The 17997-nt window shown below is 38.3% G+C and overlaps 1 protein-coding gene across 1 annotated transcript in view; it reads right to left on the bottom strand.

Moving 5' to 3' along the window:
* The window catches only part of LOC126169121 (kinesin-like protein KIF23), a 162778-nt gene that overhangs the window by 75015 nt on the left and 69766 nt on the right, over positions 1-17997 (bottom strand). The window contains exon 11 of the mRNA XM_049920616.1: positions 5348-5452. Within this exon, the coding sequence (XP_049776573.1) occupies positions 5348-5452 (105 nt within the window). The remainder of the gene's footprint in view (positions 1-5347; positions 5453-17997) is intronic.

Below are 17997 nucleotides of genomic sequence, written 5' to 3'. Positions count from 1 at the left end.
AATATTCAATACTGATGTTTTCCTTTCAGGATATAATTTACAGATTTTGCATAAAATTATAATTTAAAACACTGAACAGTATCACTACACAATTATACCATGTAACCATATCAAATGAAAAAATAAGAAAGTACTTCTATGATTTTTGTACCTGTATTTTTTCATTTGTACATATAAAAATGGAGATTTACCATATTTACCTGATTATAAGACGATGCTTTTTCCCGATACAGGGTTAGCTTACATTTGCAGATAAAGCTTTGATTGATGAGGTCAATGAGTAGTAGTAGTAGTAGTAGTAGTAGTAGTAGAGGAGAAGTAGTAGCAGAATAGTAGTAGCAGTATATTTGCAGATGAAGCTTTGGTAGTTGAGGTCACATGCAAAATTAATTCGATAATTTCTGAAGGTTAGGTGGCGTGCAGTTGCACATGGCTGAATGTGGGGAGGGTAGTGCAAGCAGGCAGCAAATTTCTCTCATGCATCCCCTGTACCTTGTTTACTGAATGTGTACCATGTTTAAGTTTAAACTGGAGTTCACCTGAATGTGAATGTTGTTGAAATGGGAAATGACTGACAATGAGAAAGTTCAATGTATTTCAATAGGAGACTAATTCTAAGATATGTTCACTGTGAAGACTCAAAACATGGCAAAATAAATGAAACACTTAAGATCAACAATGGTATGAAGCAGTTATTTCACAGCCGGACTGATGAGTTTAAAGGTTGGCAACAAATGATGCAACACTGACAGCCCGAAGTGATCAGATTTCTGCTAATTCAGAAAGGAGGGGCATAGAGAAGAACATAAAGTTGTTATTCAGTTTGCTTACCATATTTATCCACATGTAAGTTGGTCCAAGAATGTGTCTGTGGCTTAGATTCAGGAGCAAAACCCAAGGAAGTTCTGAATAATGCCACTAGAAGCCACCGTAAGTACTTATTTTGCCACATCAGCCTTTTTTTTTAGTGTTTTGAGTATTGAATGTTAATTATTTTTATCACGGGGAAATACAAATTTATTTTTGTTCATCTTTGAATTTAGCAGTTTTTCAAATATTCATAGTAATAAACATAAATCTCTATTCTCATCAAAATGGACTTTATGGAACTTGCAGAAGTTGGCAAGCAATTTTACATTTTGACAGCTCCAGCTCCGTTCAAAAGCTCTCAGCACAAATGAATGTACATCAAGCCATCTCTCAATGCTGCCAGTATTCATGATTTAACAAAAAGGGTTTCACTCCTTAATTTCACATTCATGAACACAAATAAGATCCACATTTGAACATCAGCATTTTTATACACAAACTTTTATGAACCCCTGTTATTTCCACGAGAGATTTCTACATCTATGATTGATATGAATCATATGCTATTCACTCTGCATGCAATGGCTGAAATTTTCCTGCTGCACTGAAACCCCCTCTCATAACTTCATTTTTGTTTCTTCCACTGGCCCCTACGCAAATGAGAGCAGTGCTCCTTACGTTTACAGACAGCATTCGGATTTCACCCTTTGTTTCAGTCCACTTTAGTACTTTTGTGAAATAATACGTTTTAGTCTACCATATGAAGTATGTTCACTACACAACGAAGTTGGAAACAGAAGTGATTTCTCTTGTCACGAAATCATCAAATCATGCTGCAGGTCAGCGACGCAGGATCAACGAGAGTAATGTGAGACAGTGAAGGCAGCAAAAGGAACCACTTTCAGCTCGTTCCAGCAATAGAAAAACATTTCTGGGCCAAAATGTGGCTGCTACCGTATGCTAGGTGTACTGGATGATTTGGTTAGGGAGAAGTGACAGAAGTGCTTACCCATGAGTGCAGAAATCATCTAAGTTAAAGCAAACAAAGTTACTTGACAGAAAAAAAAAATCATGAATTTCAGAGGAAGCCACAGTTGGGTTGCCCATATGAAACATTCGACAAGATTTTCCCTGTAGTTTTCTGCAGTTTCTATGCAATTGAAGAGCACCTACTACGAGAAAACCCCAATTTCAGCATTTTACAATAAGGTGGCGCACAGAAGATGATGATCTTCTTGGTCAGTTACATAATCCAAATGAAACTCCTGTGTATTTTGATATGCCAACAAATAATGTTGTAAAGCAAATGGTAACAAAGACATCAAGATACTGTCCACAGATGGTGGAAAGCAGTGCATGTCTGTCATGCTTGCTTGTGCCACCAATGGCAATGAACTGCCACCTTTCATTGTTTTTAAATGAAAGATGTTACCAAAGCCCAAGGTATTTTCAAAAAAGTGTTATTGTACATGCTAACAAAAGTGGCTGGTTCAGAGGACATGGTATTGTGCTTGAACTAGATTCATACATACTTCTCTGGCCATAAACAGAAAGTTAGTAGAGGGTAGAACGGACTTCGCTGTAATTCCAGGATGGATGACATCGATTCTACAGCCATTAGATGTTTGTTTAAACAAACCACCTTAAGAGCAAACTTTAAAATGTGTACACACAATGGCTAATGAAGCATGATAGGCAATTAATGCCTACAGAACCTGTAGAGCATGCGAGTTTGTCTCAACTCTGTGGAAATATATCCAGAATGAAACTGTCTATCACACATTTAAAAAATGCTGTTTATAACACACTTTATGGCACAGAGGATGATGCTCTCTACAAGAGAGTAGTGACAAGGGATCTAAGAGATGATGACTCAGAATCTTAAGATAAAACTATTATGAAGAATATACTTATAATAGTAAAATAAAATTTCCATTTTTTACTTCCAGTTTTTACTTCTAAGTCAGTTTTCATTTAGATATGTGACTATATCCAGCCAGTCAGTGAGCCTATGATGTAACAAATGAAAAAGACGGGTGTGTGTTCATTATGTGTGTATGTGCGTAATAGTTATTTATGTCTTTTTGTTCTAAATGTGTATTCTTGTTTTCCACATTATAAGGGCTTCCCTGTAGCGAGACTCCTCTGACTTTGTTACCATACAATACATTCTTTCCATTCTATTGTTCGTATGGAGGCAAACTAAAAATCCTCCCCCTCCCCCACCCAAACACACACACACACACACACACACACACACACACACACACGTATGTATGTTCACAAAAATCAATATTCTCAAGCCACACACTAAGAAGGTAAATAAAATTCCGTAATGATTAACAACAGCTGCTACAACAGCAGCAACCTGTTCCTCTTTATAAGAATCATCCCTGAACAACAATTTCATTAGCTTCTTAACACAACAAGTAGAGGAGAAATCAACAGTAGTAACATCAAGCGTGACACTGACTTAACTTGATCAAGAGAGAGTATCTAACATTTGGTCTCAATATCATTATCCTCATCACAGTAGCATAACTAAAACCGAAGGTCGATGTGGGATTCCAACTTATTTGATACCTTTTTAATAATTTCTCAGATAAGAAGAGAGATTCACTATAAAACTTTTATTTCTGGCATACATAAAAATCAGTATAATATGAAGTTTCCGCAAAAGAGAAAGGTTATCTCTAAAGTAATTAAGAAATTCTTGAAGGGTTAGTTCATCTGAAACTTCAAACCAATCTCACAGGCTCCATTATCACAATATTTTATTTTTTGCACTGCAATTTGATCTGAAAATGCAAAGAGAGGTGAAGGCAAATTAAAAACTCCATTCTTGAATAGTACAAGACAAATTAAACCAGCAACAACTGAAGTAGTTGAGTTAGTAGGGAGAATTTTCTTGCCCGCTATGAACTTGCTTTAACAGCAATTGCGTAAAATTTTGAAGGTTCGAAACTGCCACAATGAAGTCCACATGGAAATTAGTGTAATATTTTTCAAATTACAGTGATTTTATATTAAGTTCTTTGAGGTTCTCCTAAGCTGGCAATGTCTTCATTGGGCAGCTAACTTTACCATGATCTACAGCCGATTACCGTAATTCTCTGCTGATAGAACTGAGAAACAGACAGGAACAAATTTGAGGATCTCTGTCTCCACACACTGTTTTGAGATATACCATATAGTTCAACTTTCATTTCAGCAGCGACAATATAACCCAAATGCAATGTATGAACAGAAAATTGTAACAGTTCTAGAAGACGTCCAGGCCAGAATGACTGTCCTCTGGAAATAAACTAATGAAGTGTAAATCGGCTAGTAGCTGACATATATGAATATTGTATTGCTTCTGCCCTAACAGCATCTGGCACATCTTCAAAACTGAAAGCGTACAGATCAACATCTTATTTTACATACTACAATACCTCTAATGGCTGATCATCTAGTAATAGCAGTGTCTTTTCAGCAAATGATGGATCCTCCAAATATTTTGCAGCATAAGGCATAAATCATTCATCACCCCACTGTAATATGCTCAACTGCATTTGGAAAATTCTATAGAGTACATATTGGGATGCTCTGTTCTGGAGGATTTTGAGACAGATTGTTGGAAATAACACAAACAATACTTTTTGTGCCAAATTCAAGAAAAGCTTTCAGTAGGGAACAATGGTGCCCTTCATAAATTTGACATCGGTGGTATACAGAGCATTTGCAATACTGTCTAATTCTCCAAAACAATTTTCCAATTTTTTTTTCACTCCAGGGCCAGTACTTGTGTCATAAGTAATTATATTTTGAAGACATAGTCATGGACTTTATACCATTTGCAGCTACTGTCCATAGGGGTTTTTACACATCTGTAGACCGGAACAATATCTATTCAGATGGTTTAGTCAATGAAGTCCATCTTAAGTGTCAACACCTAACATTGCAAAGTTTTAAGGAGCTCTGAATGCTATTGCTCCAGTATATAAACATTCTGGGAATCTTTCCCGAACCTTGCTATCTGTTAATTGGGTCAACTGCCCAATGGAGCATAGCATTCTTCAGTCATCTAAAACAAATGAATAGGTAAACACAGAACTTTAAAATATAGCCACTGGAAAAATGGATTAAATTTTTCAAGACTTTTCATAACTTACTGTGCATCAATGCTTCCTACAGCTGCATCAACTAGAGGCAAATCTGGCTTGTAAATTTTTTGAAAATAGGAAAAGAATGTCAACTTGCAGCTCAATGTCAATTGCATCACCTTTCCTTATTCTATCTGCCAGTTTCAAAACTCATCAAAATCCCCAAGTCCCAGCTAAGGGGTACATTTTGCATTGTTTAACACATTTGTGGAAGGCCAAGAATGCCATATGTATCTGCACTGTAGGCCATAAATGGACTAAGATTCATTCACGATGATACGGTTTTCACAAACCATTCGTTTTTACCTAATTTTAGTCTCTGGAAAATTTCCAGCAAGAATAATACAGAAACAGAGGAAACATGCTTAAAAGTAATTAGAATAAATGCTTACCTCTTGTTTTAACATGTTAATTGTCAGTTCCTTTTCATCCAGATTTTTCTGCATGGTTGCCATGTGAGACTCCATAGTCGTTAATTTTGTTTCTAACACAGACATCTGAAAAACATTTCCTCAAATGAACAATATGAAAGAACAGTAATTTAAATCCACTGCTATTTCTATACTTGAAAAAGTAAAGCATAAATACTTTCAGCAGAGTGAAGGAATGGGCTGAGCATGCTCGTTTTGTACTATGAAGTACTTAATTTAGAGAACTGCACAACAATTAACATCTCATTTATATGCCAATCTACTATTCAGTGCCTGCACTTTACATCGGCAGCTTGAATAGACACCTGAAGTGCATAGTTATTGGTCACACTGGTCGTTTATGACAGCATGGAGCAAGTCTATGGGCTGGTCAAAATACATAAACCTATTTGGAGTGGTGCAAACTTTTAGACATTATAGTTCCTTCTGTGACAAATTCACCCACAAAAACTAGCATACTACTAATGGATAGAAGGTGATGTAAACCACCATTTTCTGGCGCTAAGACTGTAGGAGGTTTTGATCTTAGAGTGGTAAAAGGTGTAGCCTTGTTACTTTTAGGGACATGGAATTTTTTGTAAACAATGTAAAAAACAAGACAACATTGATTTTCGTAACGACGGTTTTTATGAAATCTCATGAAATTTGATATTTCTCTAATTCTCATGGAAAATGTTTAACATATGAAAGCCGTAGTTTACTCACATTGGTAACAAACTTATTCAATGTTGAAAATGTATCTTTTTTTTCTCATGGCAAGGTTACTGTGTAACCCTGAACGAATTGTTTCTTTGCTTAATATAAAATTAATACCTTAGAAGTGCCATCAGATGAAAACATGCTCTTTCCAACAAATTAATCCGGTAAAGTGGCACCTGCTTGGTTTGCATCCATCAACCAATTATAGTACAGGATGGGTGAAATATCAGTAACATCACTGAGTTCACATGTGATGGAGGAAGAATTTACATTATGCTGCACATGAAACATATCTTTTATGGAATCATGTTCATTGGCTTCATCAACTGAACCAAATTCCAACCTTACTTAGACAACGGGCTGTGTCATGAATCACATTATGCCACATGTCTGAAGTTGCAACTGGTAGCTGAAAGCAAATAGCAAACACAGAAGACTGTAAGTTGTTTTCCACATTTTTGAAGCTTAAACTCTTTCACTAGCATTGGGATGTATGTTTTCTATGACAGATTATCAGGCTACCAGTGGGAATTTGTTGCATGTTATTGCTATGTATCTATGCCCCATTAGCAAGAAGCAGCCTGCTAAAGATTAGCAGAGTTCTTGTAATATCAACTTGCGCTTATAGATTGTGCTATATTGATATTTCATTGTTAACACACTGCTCCACTCCTCTATGTACTGTCAGATGGAGTTAGTTCGTGCCTGCAGATAGGCAAACCCAATGAACAGATTTGAATATGAGTTCCTGTCATACCTTCCTGGACAATACAAGGATATGTGCACACATGTTCATGTTTGCCATATTTACTGCCTGTAACATGGGTTAACTTTGAAAATGCTCTATTCACAGGTGTGTGTTTTTACTGTATGGTTGTTTTTGTGCAATACTCTGAAACCTGGTGATACTTATAAATAACCCTGTGTGTCCAACCCCCTCCTGTGTTCGAAAGGTGGGAAATATTTTTCCTACTGTTATCTGTCATTACAAAATTAATTACACCACACATTCGCAATGCCTTCCACTAAAAAAGGTTGAGGAAAGGATTAAGTGTTATAGTTGATGGTTTTTGTATTGATACTTGTGCAATACAAAAATATGCAATGTAACTGATGCACTACATTAAAATTCTACCCCGAATGTCTTTCACACAATTTGACATGATAAAGTATTGGCAAACTTGACACGTGAAAATGAAGAGTTTGAAGATGGCTTCATTATCATGGCAAAATTAAGTTGTTACGAAACTACCAAGCTTCCGAGAAAATGTTAAGAGAAAACACTCAATAGAGATGAAGGAAACGCTAAAACAGGCATCTCTTATAGCCACTGAGTTGTGCAATGTCTGTTTGCAGCCGAAGATTTTGTTTAGTCTTAGAACCATTACTTCTACTACTGCTGACATCGCAAAGAGTCCTATGTATATCTGGAACTGCAGTTCTCAGCCATGTTAATATTCTGAAGGCTTATAGATCCCTTCACAATTTAGTGGAAAAACAACTTTCCACAAACGTCTGCTATTATGCTGAAGGCAGTGTGTTTCATGTTCAAATACAGACTCCAAGCAGCTGATTTCCCACAATGGTAGGGAGCAGAAAAACTGGCAGCTGGAAGGGTAACTATAGAAGGCACCCCCTCTACCTTTTCTGTGCACTTCACCCCACTCATATCCTCACCACAAAGTCGCCACAAGTCAGAACTATCAAGCCTTCAGTCCTTGCGTGTTGAGCCAAACACAGTAAACTACACCATCAGACAAAGTTCCAATAACTATTTCAGAATCAGAAGGAGACCATGACTTATTTTAAACAATTTATTAAGACTGAAAACATATGTAAAAAAAAGTTGGAAAATATTTTGGTGAAACAGCAGCCTCTCCACTGCATTATCACATGTTTGAAAAACATGTTACAGCCAGACACTCAGACACTACTACTGCTCACCTGTTAAATAATAAAGCAATTTTGGTTTTTACTACCAGAACGTTTAAGTATTCCTTTACAGTGCACATTAATTTAGACATCTGTACAAAGCAGAAAACTGGTTTCTGCTTCCCATAAGTACCACCGACAAAGATACCAGCACAGGCAGTGTATGCATCGTAGCTCTTCTGCCATTTATTGATAATCTTTTGGGAGACAGAGAGGATAGGATGAACAACAGCAAAGGGGGCAGAGAGAGGGAAAAGTGCTCACAGCTTTGGGGGAGAGAAGGAACACCATACATTTAATGCAACAGATTGCTGTTTCATTGTCCCATTCAGAAGACACAATCTGAGGAGTCATTTGAAGCAATGATAAGGTTTTAACAAACTTTTCTCAGATTCCTTCCTTCAGAAAGTAATTTTCTTGCTTATTTTCAGTGTGGCAATGTAAGGAAGTGAAACATGGACGATAAATAGTTTAGACAAGAAGAGAATAGAAGCTCTTGAAATGTGGTGCTACAGAAGAAAGCTGAAGATTAGATGGGTAGATCACATAACTAATGAGGAGGTATTGAATAGAATTGGGGAGAAGAGGAGTTTGTGGCACAACTTGACAAGAAGAAGGGATCAGTTGGTAGGACATGTTCTGAGGCAACAAGGGATCACCAATTTAGTATTGGAGGGCAGCGCGGAGGGTAAAAATCGTACAAGGAGACCAAGAGATGAATACACTAAGCAGATTCAGAAGGATGTAGGTTGCAGTAGGTACTGGGAGATGAAGAAGCTGGCACAGGATAGAGTAGCATGGAGAGCTGCATCAAACCAGTCTCAGGACTGAAGACCACAACAACAACATATGCACTTTATGTAGTCTTCTACAATGACAATTGCTTCCTCGAGTAAATGTGTACTTTCATTCTGAATGTGCAGTTTCTGAATGGCACCCTTCCTTTCACTAGGGCCTACACATCTTCTAGGGGCTTCTGTTGGCAGTAGTGAGCTGGCACTCTACATTTTGACAATTTCTGCTGCTAAGCTGGCAATTTCATATTGATTATAAAGGTGCTTGCAGTATCTGAATTCCTCAAACATCTATGCTTTTGTATAGTGGTCCTAGCCATTAACTGGTCTTATACAAGACAATCACAAAACCCCTTTCCAAATCATGTAGTAGGTCTAAAACCCACTGTTTAAAAACATCACTATTTCTTGATTAGCATTGAATTTGCAAGATGTAAATATTAGCTTTGCACTTTCGATAAAGCCATATTCAGATTCCACACAACAGACAACGTCTCTCTTCTTTGCTAGGTCTCACAGAGGTAAAAAGGGTGACAGTTTACTTTCCTGATATTGTACCTTTTTCACATAAAAGTAGCTCCAGCTGCTGCAATGATCTCTTCATAAGAATGCATCTTCCGTTTCATTTCCGCACGCACGCACGCACGCACGCACGCGCACGCACACACACACACACACACACACACACACACACACACACACACACACACACACCGCTCTGCTTGCGACTGCCTGCTTAAAATTTGAATAAAATCCCAGATAAATTTCAAATTTATTACATATGATGTATTCCAGAGGGTCTATGATCAGGTGGCAGTTTCCATCTATAGCTCAGGTACATTGCTCCTGGGAAACCTATGGAGCTACTTGGTGTACTTTAACAATATATCTAGAAAAGCTTGTAAACAGAGTATGTGTTATCTTCAAATGCAATCTATACAATGTAGATGCACATGACTGCAGATATTTAGACGTGTTTCCCACCTGAGATACAGAAAAACTGCAAATTGATTGAGCAAAGCCTCTTAAATGCATTGTGAACAAGAAATTTGAAATTTAGTGACTGGTTACTTTCAGTTCTTGTTTATAGCCCAGCAATATTTTAATGTCACTTGTCATGGAAGTACACATTTTTCAGAATGTATAAGGACAGACAGTGCCTCCATATGTGTTTTATGTCAACTAGTCACAAACCCAAAGAGCAAATTTTAACATATTCTATGATCTCTCTTGTCTAATCTCAGTTTACAGCAAATTATCACTTTCAATCATTATGACAAATGGAAATGTGCACATGAAGTATGTCATTACATTTGGGCAAGATGCAGCAAGTTTTTTTGTGGTAGGAGGAAAATAATAATAATAATAATAATAATAGTAACAATAATTGAAATATCCATACCCAACACAACAAATATACAGAAGAAAACAGGAGAAAAAATTGAAAAATACATCAAACTGGCTGAGGAAGTCAAGGACATGTGGCATCAGGATAAAGTCGACATTATCCCAATTATACTATCAACTACAGGAGTCATACCTCACAATATTCACCAGTACATCAATGCAATACAGCTACATCCAAACATATATATGCAACTACAAAAATCTGTAATTATTGATACATGTTCAATTACCCGAAAGTTCCTAAATGCAATATAACATATACCATACAGTTACAAGGAAGTCACGCTTGACCGAGGTCCGCGTCACGTTCCATTTTTAACCAGACTTAAGTCTGAGAAAAAAAAAGTCAATAATAACAATAACAATAATCACAGCCAATACAGATTAACCGTGAAATATACCAAGGAGACTCATTAAGTCCTTTCTGGTTCTGTCTTGCTCTGAACCCACTGTCCAAAATGCTAAATAATACAAATTATGGATATAATATTACTGGAACATACCCACACAAAATCACACATTTGCTATACATGGATGATCTAAAACTACTGGCAGCAACCAATCAACAACTCAACCAATTACTGAAGATAACAGAAGTATTCAGCAATGATATAAATATGGCTTTTGGAACAGACAAATGTAAGAAAAATAGCATAGTCAAGGGAAAACACACTAAACAAGATTATTACATATTGAATAACCACAGTGATTCCATAGAAGCGATGGAAAAAACAGATGCCTATAAATATCTAGGATACAGACAAAAAATAGGAATAGATAATACAAATATTAAAGAAGAACTAGAAGAAAAATATAGACAAAAACTAACAAAAGTACTGAAAACAGAATTGACAGCAAGAAACAAGACAAAAGCTATAAATACTTATGCTATACCAATATTGACCTACTCATTTGGAGTAGTGAAATGGAGTAACACAGACCTAGAAGCACTCAATACACTTACACGTTCACAATGCCACAAATATAGAATACATCACATACATTCGGCAACAGAAAGATCCACATTAAGCAGAAAGGAAGGAGGAAGGGGATTCATCGACATAAAAAACCTACATTATGGACAGGTAGATAATTTAAGAAAATTCTTTCTAGAATGAGCAGAAACTAGCAAAATACACAAAGCAATCACTCATATAAATACATCGGCTACACCACTGCAATTTCATAACCACTTCTACAACCCTTTAGATCACATAACATCAACAGATACGAAGAAAGTAAATTGGAAAAAGAAAACACTACATGGCAAGCACCCGTATCATCTAACACAGCCACACATTGATCAAGACGCATCCAACACATGGCTAAGAAAAGGCAATATATACAGTGAGATGGAAGGATTCATGATTGCAATACAGGATCAAACAATGAACACCAGATATTACAGCAAGCATATTATTAAAGAGCCCAATACAACAGATAAATGCAGACTTGGCAAACAACAAATAGAAACAGTAGATCACATCACAAGTGGATGTACAATACTAGCAAATACAGAATACCCCAGAAGACATGACAATGTAGCAAAAATAATACATCAACAACTTGCCATAAAACATAAACTAATAAAACAACACGTTCCCACATACAAGTATGCACCACAAAATGTACTGGAGAATGATGAATACAAATTATACTGGAAGAGAACCATTATAACAGATAAAACACCACCACACAACAAACCTGACATCATACTCACCAATAAAAAGAAGAAATTAACACAACTAATCGAAATATCCATACCCAATACAACAAACATACAGAAGAAAACAGGAGAAAAAATTGAAAAATACATCCAACTGGCTGAGGAAGTCAAGGACATGTGGCATCAGGATAAAGTTGACATTATACCGATTATACTATCAACTACAGGAGTCATACCACACAATATCCACCAGTACATCAACGCAATACAGCTACATCCAAACGTATACATACAACTACAGAAATCTGTAATTATTGATACGTGTTCAATAACCCGAAAGTTCCTAAATACAATGTAACATATACCGTACAGTTAAAAGGAAGTCACGCTTGATGAAGGTCCGCGTCACTTTCCATTTTTAACCAGACCTAAGGTCTGAGAAAAATAGAAATAATAATAATAATAATAATAATAATAATAATAATAATAATAAAACAGTAATGGGCAAATTGCTCTGAACAATATGTAATATTGGGTCAAGAACCTTAAGGACAATGAAATCTAAATACTCTAAATGTGAAACTCTGGGATGAACAATACAACGAAAAGATAAGATTGCTACGTGCCTAAAAGATGACACACTGAGTTGCTTAAGGCGCAACGAAAAGGCACATTTACAGTTATACAGGGTGGCGCAGGGAAACGGGAAATTTCGAAATAACATCATTTCCATGAATAAATTCATAAAACTAGTAATTTGTTAATGAAAGTGAATGTATTCAGTATGCCATTATTCAGTATGTCTTTACAATCAAAATGTCCAAAAGTGTCTCTACTTTTTAAAGATGACATCGGAAAGATGTGCTCCCATTTGGTGTTCACACTCTAACAGCCTGTTATGAAAACTCGGGAATGCGTGGTGTAGCAAATTTTGGGGAATGGCAGTGATTTCGTTTTCAATGTTCTCCTTCAGTTCATGGATTGTTCCAGGACTTGTACGGTACACCTTGCCTTTAAGATATCCCCACAGGAAGAAGTCGCACACACTAACATCAGGGGATCTCGCAGGCCATGCAATGTCACCGTTACGTGAAATAATGCGTCTTCCAAACAACTGACGAACTGCTGCCATCGACTGTCGAGCAGTGTGTGACGTGGCTCCGTCCTGCTGAAACCACATGTTTTCGACGTTAAGATTAAGCTCGTACAGTCTCGGTGTAAAGAATGTCTGAAGTATTTCAACATATCGAGCGGATGTTACTGTCACTGCACTACCATCCTCACGTTCAAAAAAATAAGGGCCGATAACACCATGACATCACACAGCACACCATATTGTGACCTTGACGCTATGTAGTGGTTGCTGCTGAAACTCACAAGGATTGTCCTGTGCCCAATAATGAAAATTCTGTTTGTTCACGAATCTGTTCAGGTGGAAATGTGCTTTGTCTTATATCCATAAGTTACCAAGGAAATTTGCGTCCTCGTTGATTTTAGCCAATATCTGGCTACTAAACTCCATACGTGACGCTGGGTCTCGTTCATGTAAGTGTTGCACAATCTGCAACTTATAGGGGTGGAATTCTAATTCGTGCAGTATTCTTTGTAAGCTTCGTCGCTTAATCCCTAGCGAAGATGCATGCTGTCGAACGGAGCGGCGAGGACTTCTCTCGATTGCAGCTCTAGCAGCTGCAATGTTCTCTGGGGTGCATACTGTTGGAATGCCACCTGGAGGTTTCTTTTTCAAGGCAGATCCTGTTTCTTCAAAATTACGCACCCATGTTCTAATCGCATGCACAGTTGGGACACGTCCATGACGTCCAAGCTGGTAATGCTGTCGAAATGTTCTCTGCGCGGCAGTCGCACTATCACCATTTTTGTAAAACACTCTCACAGCTACTGCACATTCTGCACCAGTCCAATTCTCCACGATTACTAAATGGCAATGCATTCACATAATTGTGCAAAGTTTCGAACATCTGCCGGGGCTACAGTGTTGCCAACTGTAACGTTCAAAATTTCCCGCTCCCCTGCACCACACAGTATTTTGGCCAAAGCCTTCCTCAGAAAAAGTAATACATGCACACTCATTCACACAAGCAAGCAAATCTCACGCACATGGCTGCCATCTCTGGCTGCTTGGTACACCCTATTAGATATAAGTCAATCTGACAAGCAAGTAGGCATTTGCAGTTACCTTTTTCGAAAGTACACGTGTCCATAAAAGGTTGCATGTATTTGTGTATAAACTGCCATTTCATTACAAAATCCAGCCTGAGGACCTGTCACGATAGAAGGCATCCGCAGAGAGAACTCTGGTGAAAATTGATGGAAGCGAGGCATTCCCTGATTTCAACTGTTTCTCAGATGAGGCTACATTCCACATTTGCGGCACAGTAAATAAGCACAATTGCTGCTTATGGAGAACTGAACCCCAACCCCCACATTGTGATAGAATGCAAATGTGACTCTCAAAAAATGAATGTGTGGTGTGGACTGTTAATGGACAGGGTTATAGGCTGATTCTTCTTCACGGAGCCTACAGTTAAGCCAATACTGTACTCAAGACGTGTTGAAGCTGTATCCTGTGCCCAAACTTCCTTGTGACGTGATCTACCAGAACTGAACTGTCGTATTCGTGAGGCATCACAAATGTTACATCTTCAATGCTGCAAAAAACTTGGGGAGAAATGGAATACATATAAGGGTGTCCATCACACCACTAATGGTGTGCATATAAAGGTGTATTATGCTGTGTCAATAAAAATCTTGGGTTACCATACTTTTAGAAACATACTGGCAATAAATACCTCAATTACTTGTCAAGTTAATAGATTTTTATTATTATCTATTCTATACATATACCCCAGAAGCCACCATATGGTGTGTGGCGGAAGGAATGCTGTACCACTACTAGGCACTCCATTTACTGTTCCACTCGCAAACAGAGTGAGGAAAGACAACTGTCTATATGCCTCGCTATAAGCCTTAATTTCTCGTATATTTTCTTAATGGACCTTACAAGAAATGTATGCTGGCTGCAGTAGAATCTTTCTGCAGTCAGCTTCAAATGCCTGTTCTGTAAATTTTCTCAACAGTGCTCCTCAAAAGGATCACCACCTTCACTTCACCGATTCCCATTCGAGTTCCCAAGCACCTCCGTAATACTCGCTTGCTGCTTGAACCTATCAGTAAGAAATCTAGCAGCCTGCCTCAGAACTGCTTTGCTATTTTCCTATAACCAGACTTGGTGCAGATCCCAACACACTAGCAGTGCTCAAGAACAGGTCACACTAGCATCCTATATATACTTTGTCTCCTTTCCAGGTGAACCACATCTTCCTAAATTCTCCCAATAAACTGAAGTCAATTATCTGTCTTCGCTATCACAATCCTCATATGCTTGTTCCATTTCATATCACTTAGTAACGTTATGCCCAGACACCTGAACGATGTGACTGTCAAGCAGGACACTAATAACACTATTTTAACATAAAGAGCCCTTTTCCCCTACTCATCTGATTTAACTTACGTTTTTCTATATATAGATAGTTGGTTGATTGGGGTTTAAGGGACCAAACAGCAAGGTCAGCAGTTCCTTGTTTCAAAGGCGGTCCATTCGGAAGGATTTACATCTCAGAAGAGTCATAACGATAAAAAGTAAAAGGCTAAAAAATGTAAAAGTGCAGTCGTGTTGTCAATGGTGGAAACAAAAGGAGGGAAGGCAGCAAGTGGGCAACCCAAGGCTAGAGGCAAGAAATATCCCATCTCTGATGCAGTACAGGCAAGACCACCTGCTATTCAAAAGCATTCAACCACTAGAATGTAAAAGTGCGTATTGTAAAAGGAGACTAACCAAATCTAAAAAGCAATAAAAACAGAGTAAAAGGGAGAGAAAAGAGGATCTTGTCCAGGGAGGGGAGTCAGGAATCTCCAAACACAGCTTACAGTGGGAGAAACCCCAACCCTCACTGCCCTGCCCCTACTCCAGAGGGAGATTAAAAACCTTAGAACTGAAAATAAAAACCACTTTCACACAAGAAACTGAGAATCAGTTCAATCATCTGGGAATCGTCTGTCAATATTAAAGGTGCGGGGATAGTCTGTACTTAGTACGCAGAGCCAAAAGAAGGGGACATTCCACCAAAATGTGGCTCATTACGCAAAAGAAAACCATGGGTCAGTATGGTATGGTTGATGCAGAGACGACACAGGGTGGTCGAGTCCTTTTGGGAGAGGCAGAAGGAAGAACGCCATGGGACAGGTGTCACCTTAATTGCACGAAGTTTATTAGACAGGGAGGTAGCCGCCCAAGAGTTGGCCCATGATTGTGCAAAGTGGGATTTGATGTGAAGCCGTAAATCTGCCGCAGAAGGGGTTACAGGGAAAGGGGGTGGGGGGATAAAAGTGACTGCTCCCCCAGCCAAACGATCAGCAAGTTGATTACCTGGGATACCCACATGGCCAGGGACCCATAGGAAGTCAACGGAACAAGCAGCATGGTGAAGATCAGCGAGACAGTCATGGATGGCCGAGATCAAGGGATGGCGAGAAAAACACTAGTCAAGGAGCAAGGACAGTAAAGGAGGGGGAGGGGAAGGGAAAAAAGGAAGGCTACAATAGCTCGCAGCCCCGTGATCGCCACATACGTACTCACGAAAAGACTGAGCCCCTTGGGGGGTCTACATTTAGAGCTAGCAGCCTGTCATTAAACCAACGGTAAATTTTGTCTAAGCAATACTGTATCCTTCTACAGTCAATCAATGTACATCATAGCATCATCAGTGAATAACCGTAGATTGCCACCCATCCCCTCTGCCACATCATTTATGTATGCAGAAAATAATAGTGCTCCCATCATACTCCGCTAGGACACTCCTGACAATGCCGTTCTCTGACGAACATTTACCGTCAAGGACGACATACTGGGTTCTATTACATAAGAAGTCATCGAGCCTCTCACTTATCCAGAAATCTATTCCACATGCCCCAACCTTCATTTATAATCTGCAGTGGGGCACCCTGTCAAATGCTTTCTGGAAATATAAAAATAAGGAATCACATTACGCTCGATCCTTAGTTCGCAGTATATCGTGCAAAAAGGGCAAGCCGAGTTTTGTATGTGAGTGATGCTTTCTAGTGGACAAACTTTTCGGTCTCAGGGAAATTTATTATATTTGAACTTAGAATATGTTCAAGAATGTATAGCAAACCCATGTCATGGATATTGATCCATAATTTTGAAGGTCTGTTCTTTTATCCTTATGTATAGGAACCCCTTGCACTTTTTTCTAGTTTCTTGGGACTTCACGCTGGGTGAGAGTGATGATAAATGCAAGGTAGGTAAGGCGCCAATGCCACACAGTACTCTTTGTAAAGCCAAACAGGTATCCCATGAGGACCTGGAGACTTTCTTGTTTTCATCTCTTAGTTGTTTCTCTACGCCTTGGATGCCTATTACTATTTCATTCATAGAAGAGCCCACAATGGTCAAACAACATTATGCTTGGATGTGAACAATTTCTTAAACATGAGATTTGAAACTCTGGCTTTCTTTTTCCTAACTTCTACTGCCACACCAGAAGGGTCAACAAGTGACTGGATGGAAGCCTTAGACACGTTTAGCGATTTTACATAGGACCAGAGTGCAACAGCCTTTGCTTTAGTATTTTCCAAATTTCTTTGTTGACCATAGTTGGTGTTCCTGTCCGTTATTCACTTACTAGGCCCACACTTCTCTAGAACACAATTTACAGTCTATTTAAACTTAGCTCATAATTTCACTGGAACTAAATGATGTCAATTCATTGCTGAAGTGAGATGCTAACAACTGCCCATTTGCTTTTTCTAGCAAAAGAACTCCTAGCCTTCTTGACTGGTTTATCAACGACAGTAACTATAGTTGCTATGATGACATCATAGATCACTAATACAGTATATTTTAACTCAGACACGCTGTATTTCACAAATATTTGTTCGAAATAGCAGTACTAGAAAAGGTCAGAGGAGGAAAACAAAGTGTGAAGAAACACTAACTCCCAGTTCTTAAATTTCTACGACAATACTTTACTGGCAAATATAAGAACCGATTATTTTAAGAACTATTGAAATGT

This window comes from Schistocerca cancellata, chromosome 1 (assembly GCF_023864275.1).
Source record: "Schistocerca cancellata isolate TAMUIC-IGC-003103 chromosome 1, iqSchCanc2.1, whole genome shotgun sequence".
NCBI lineage: Eukaryota > Metazoa > Arthropoda > Insecta > Orthoptera > Acrididae > Schistocerca > Schistocerca cancellata.
Note: the sequence above shows the minus strand (reverse complement) of the source record. Positions and strands in the feature narration are given on the sequence as shown.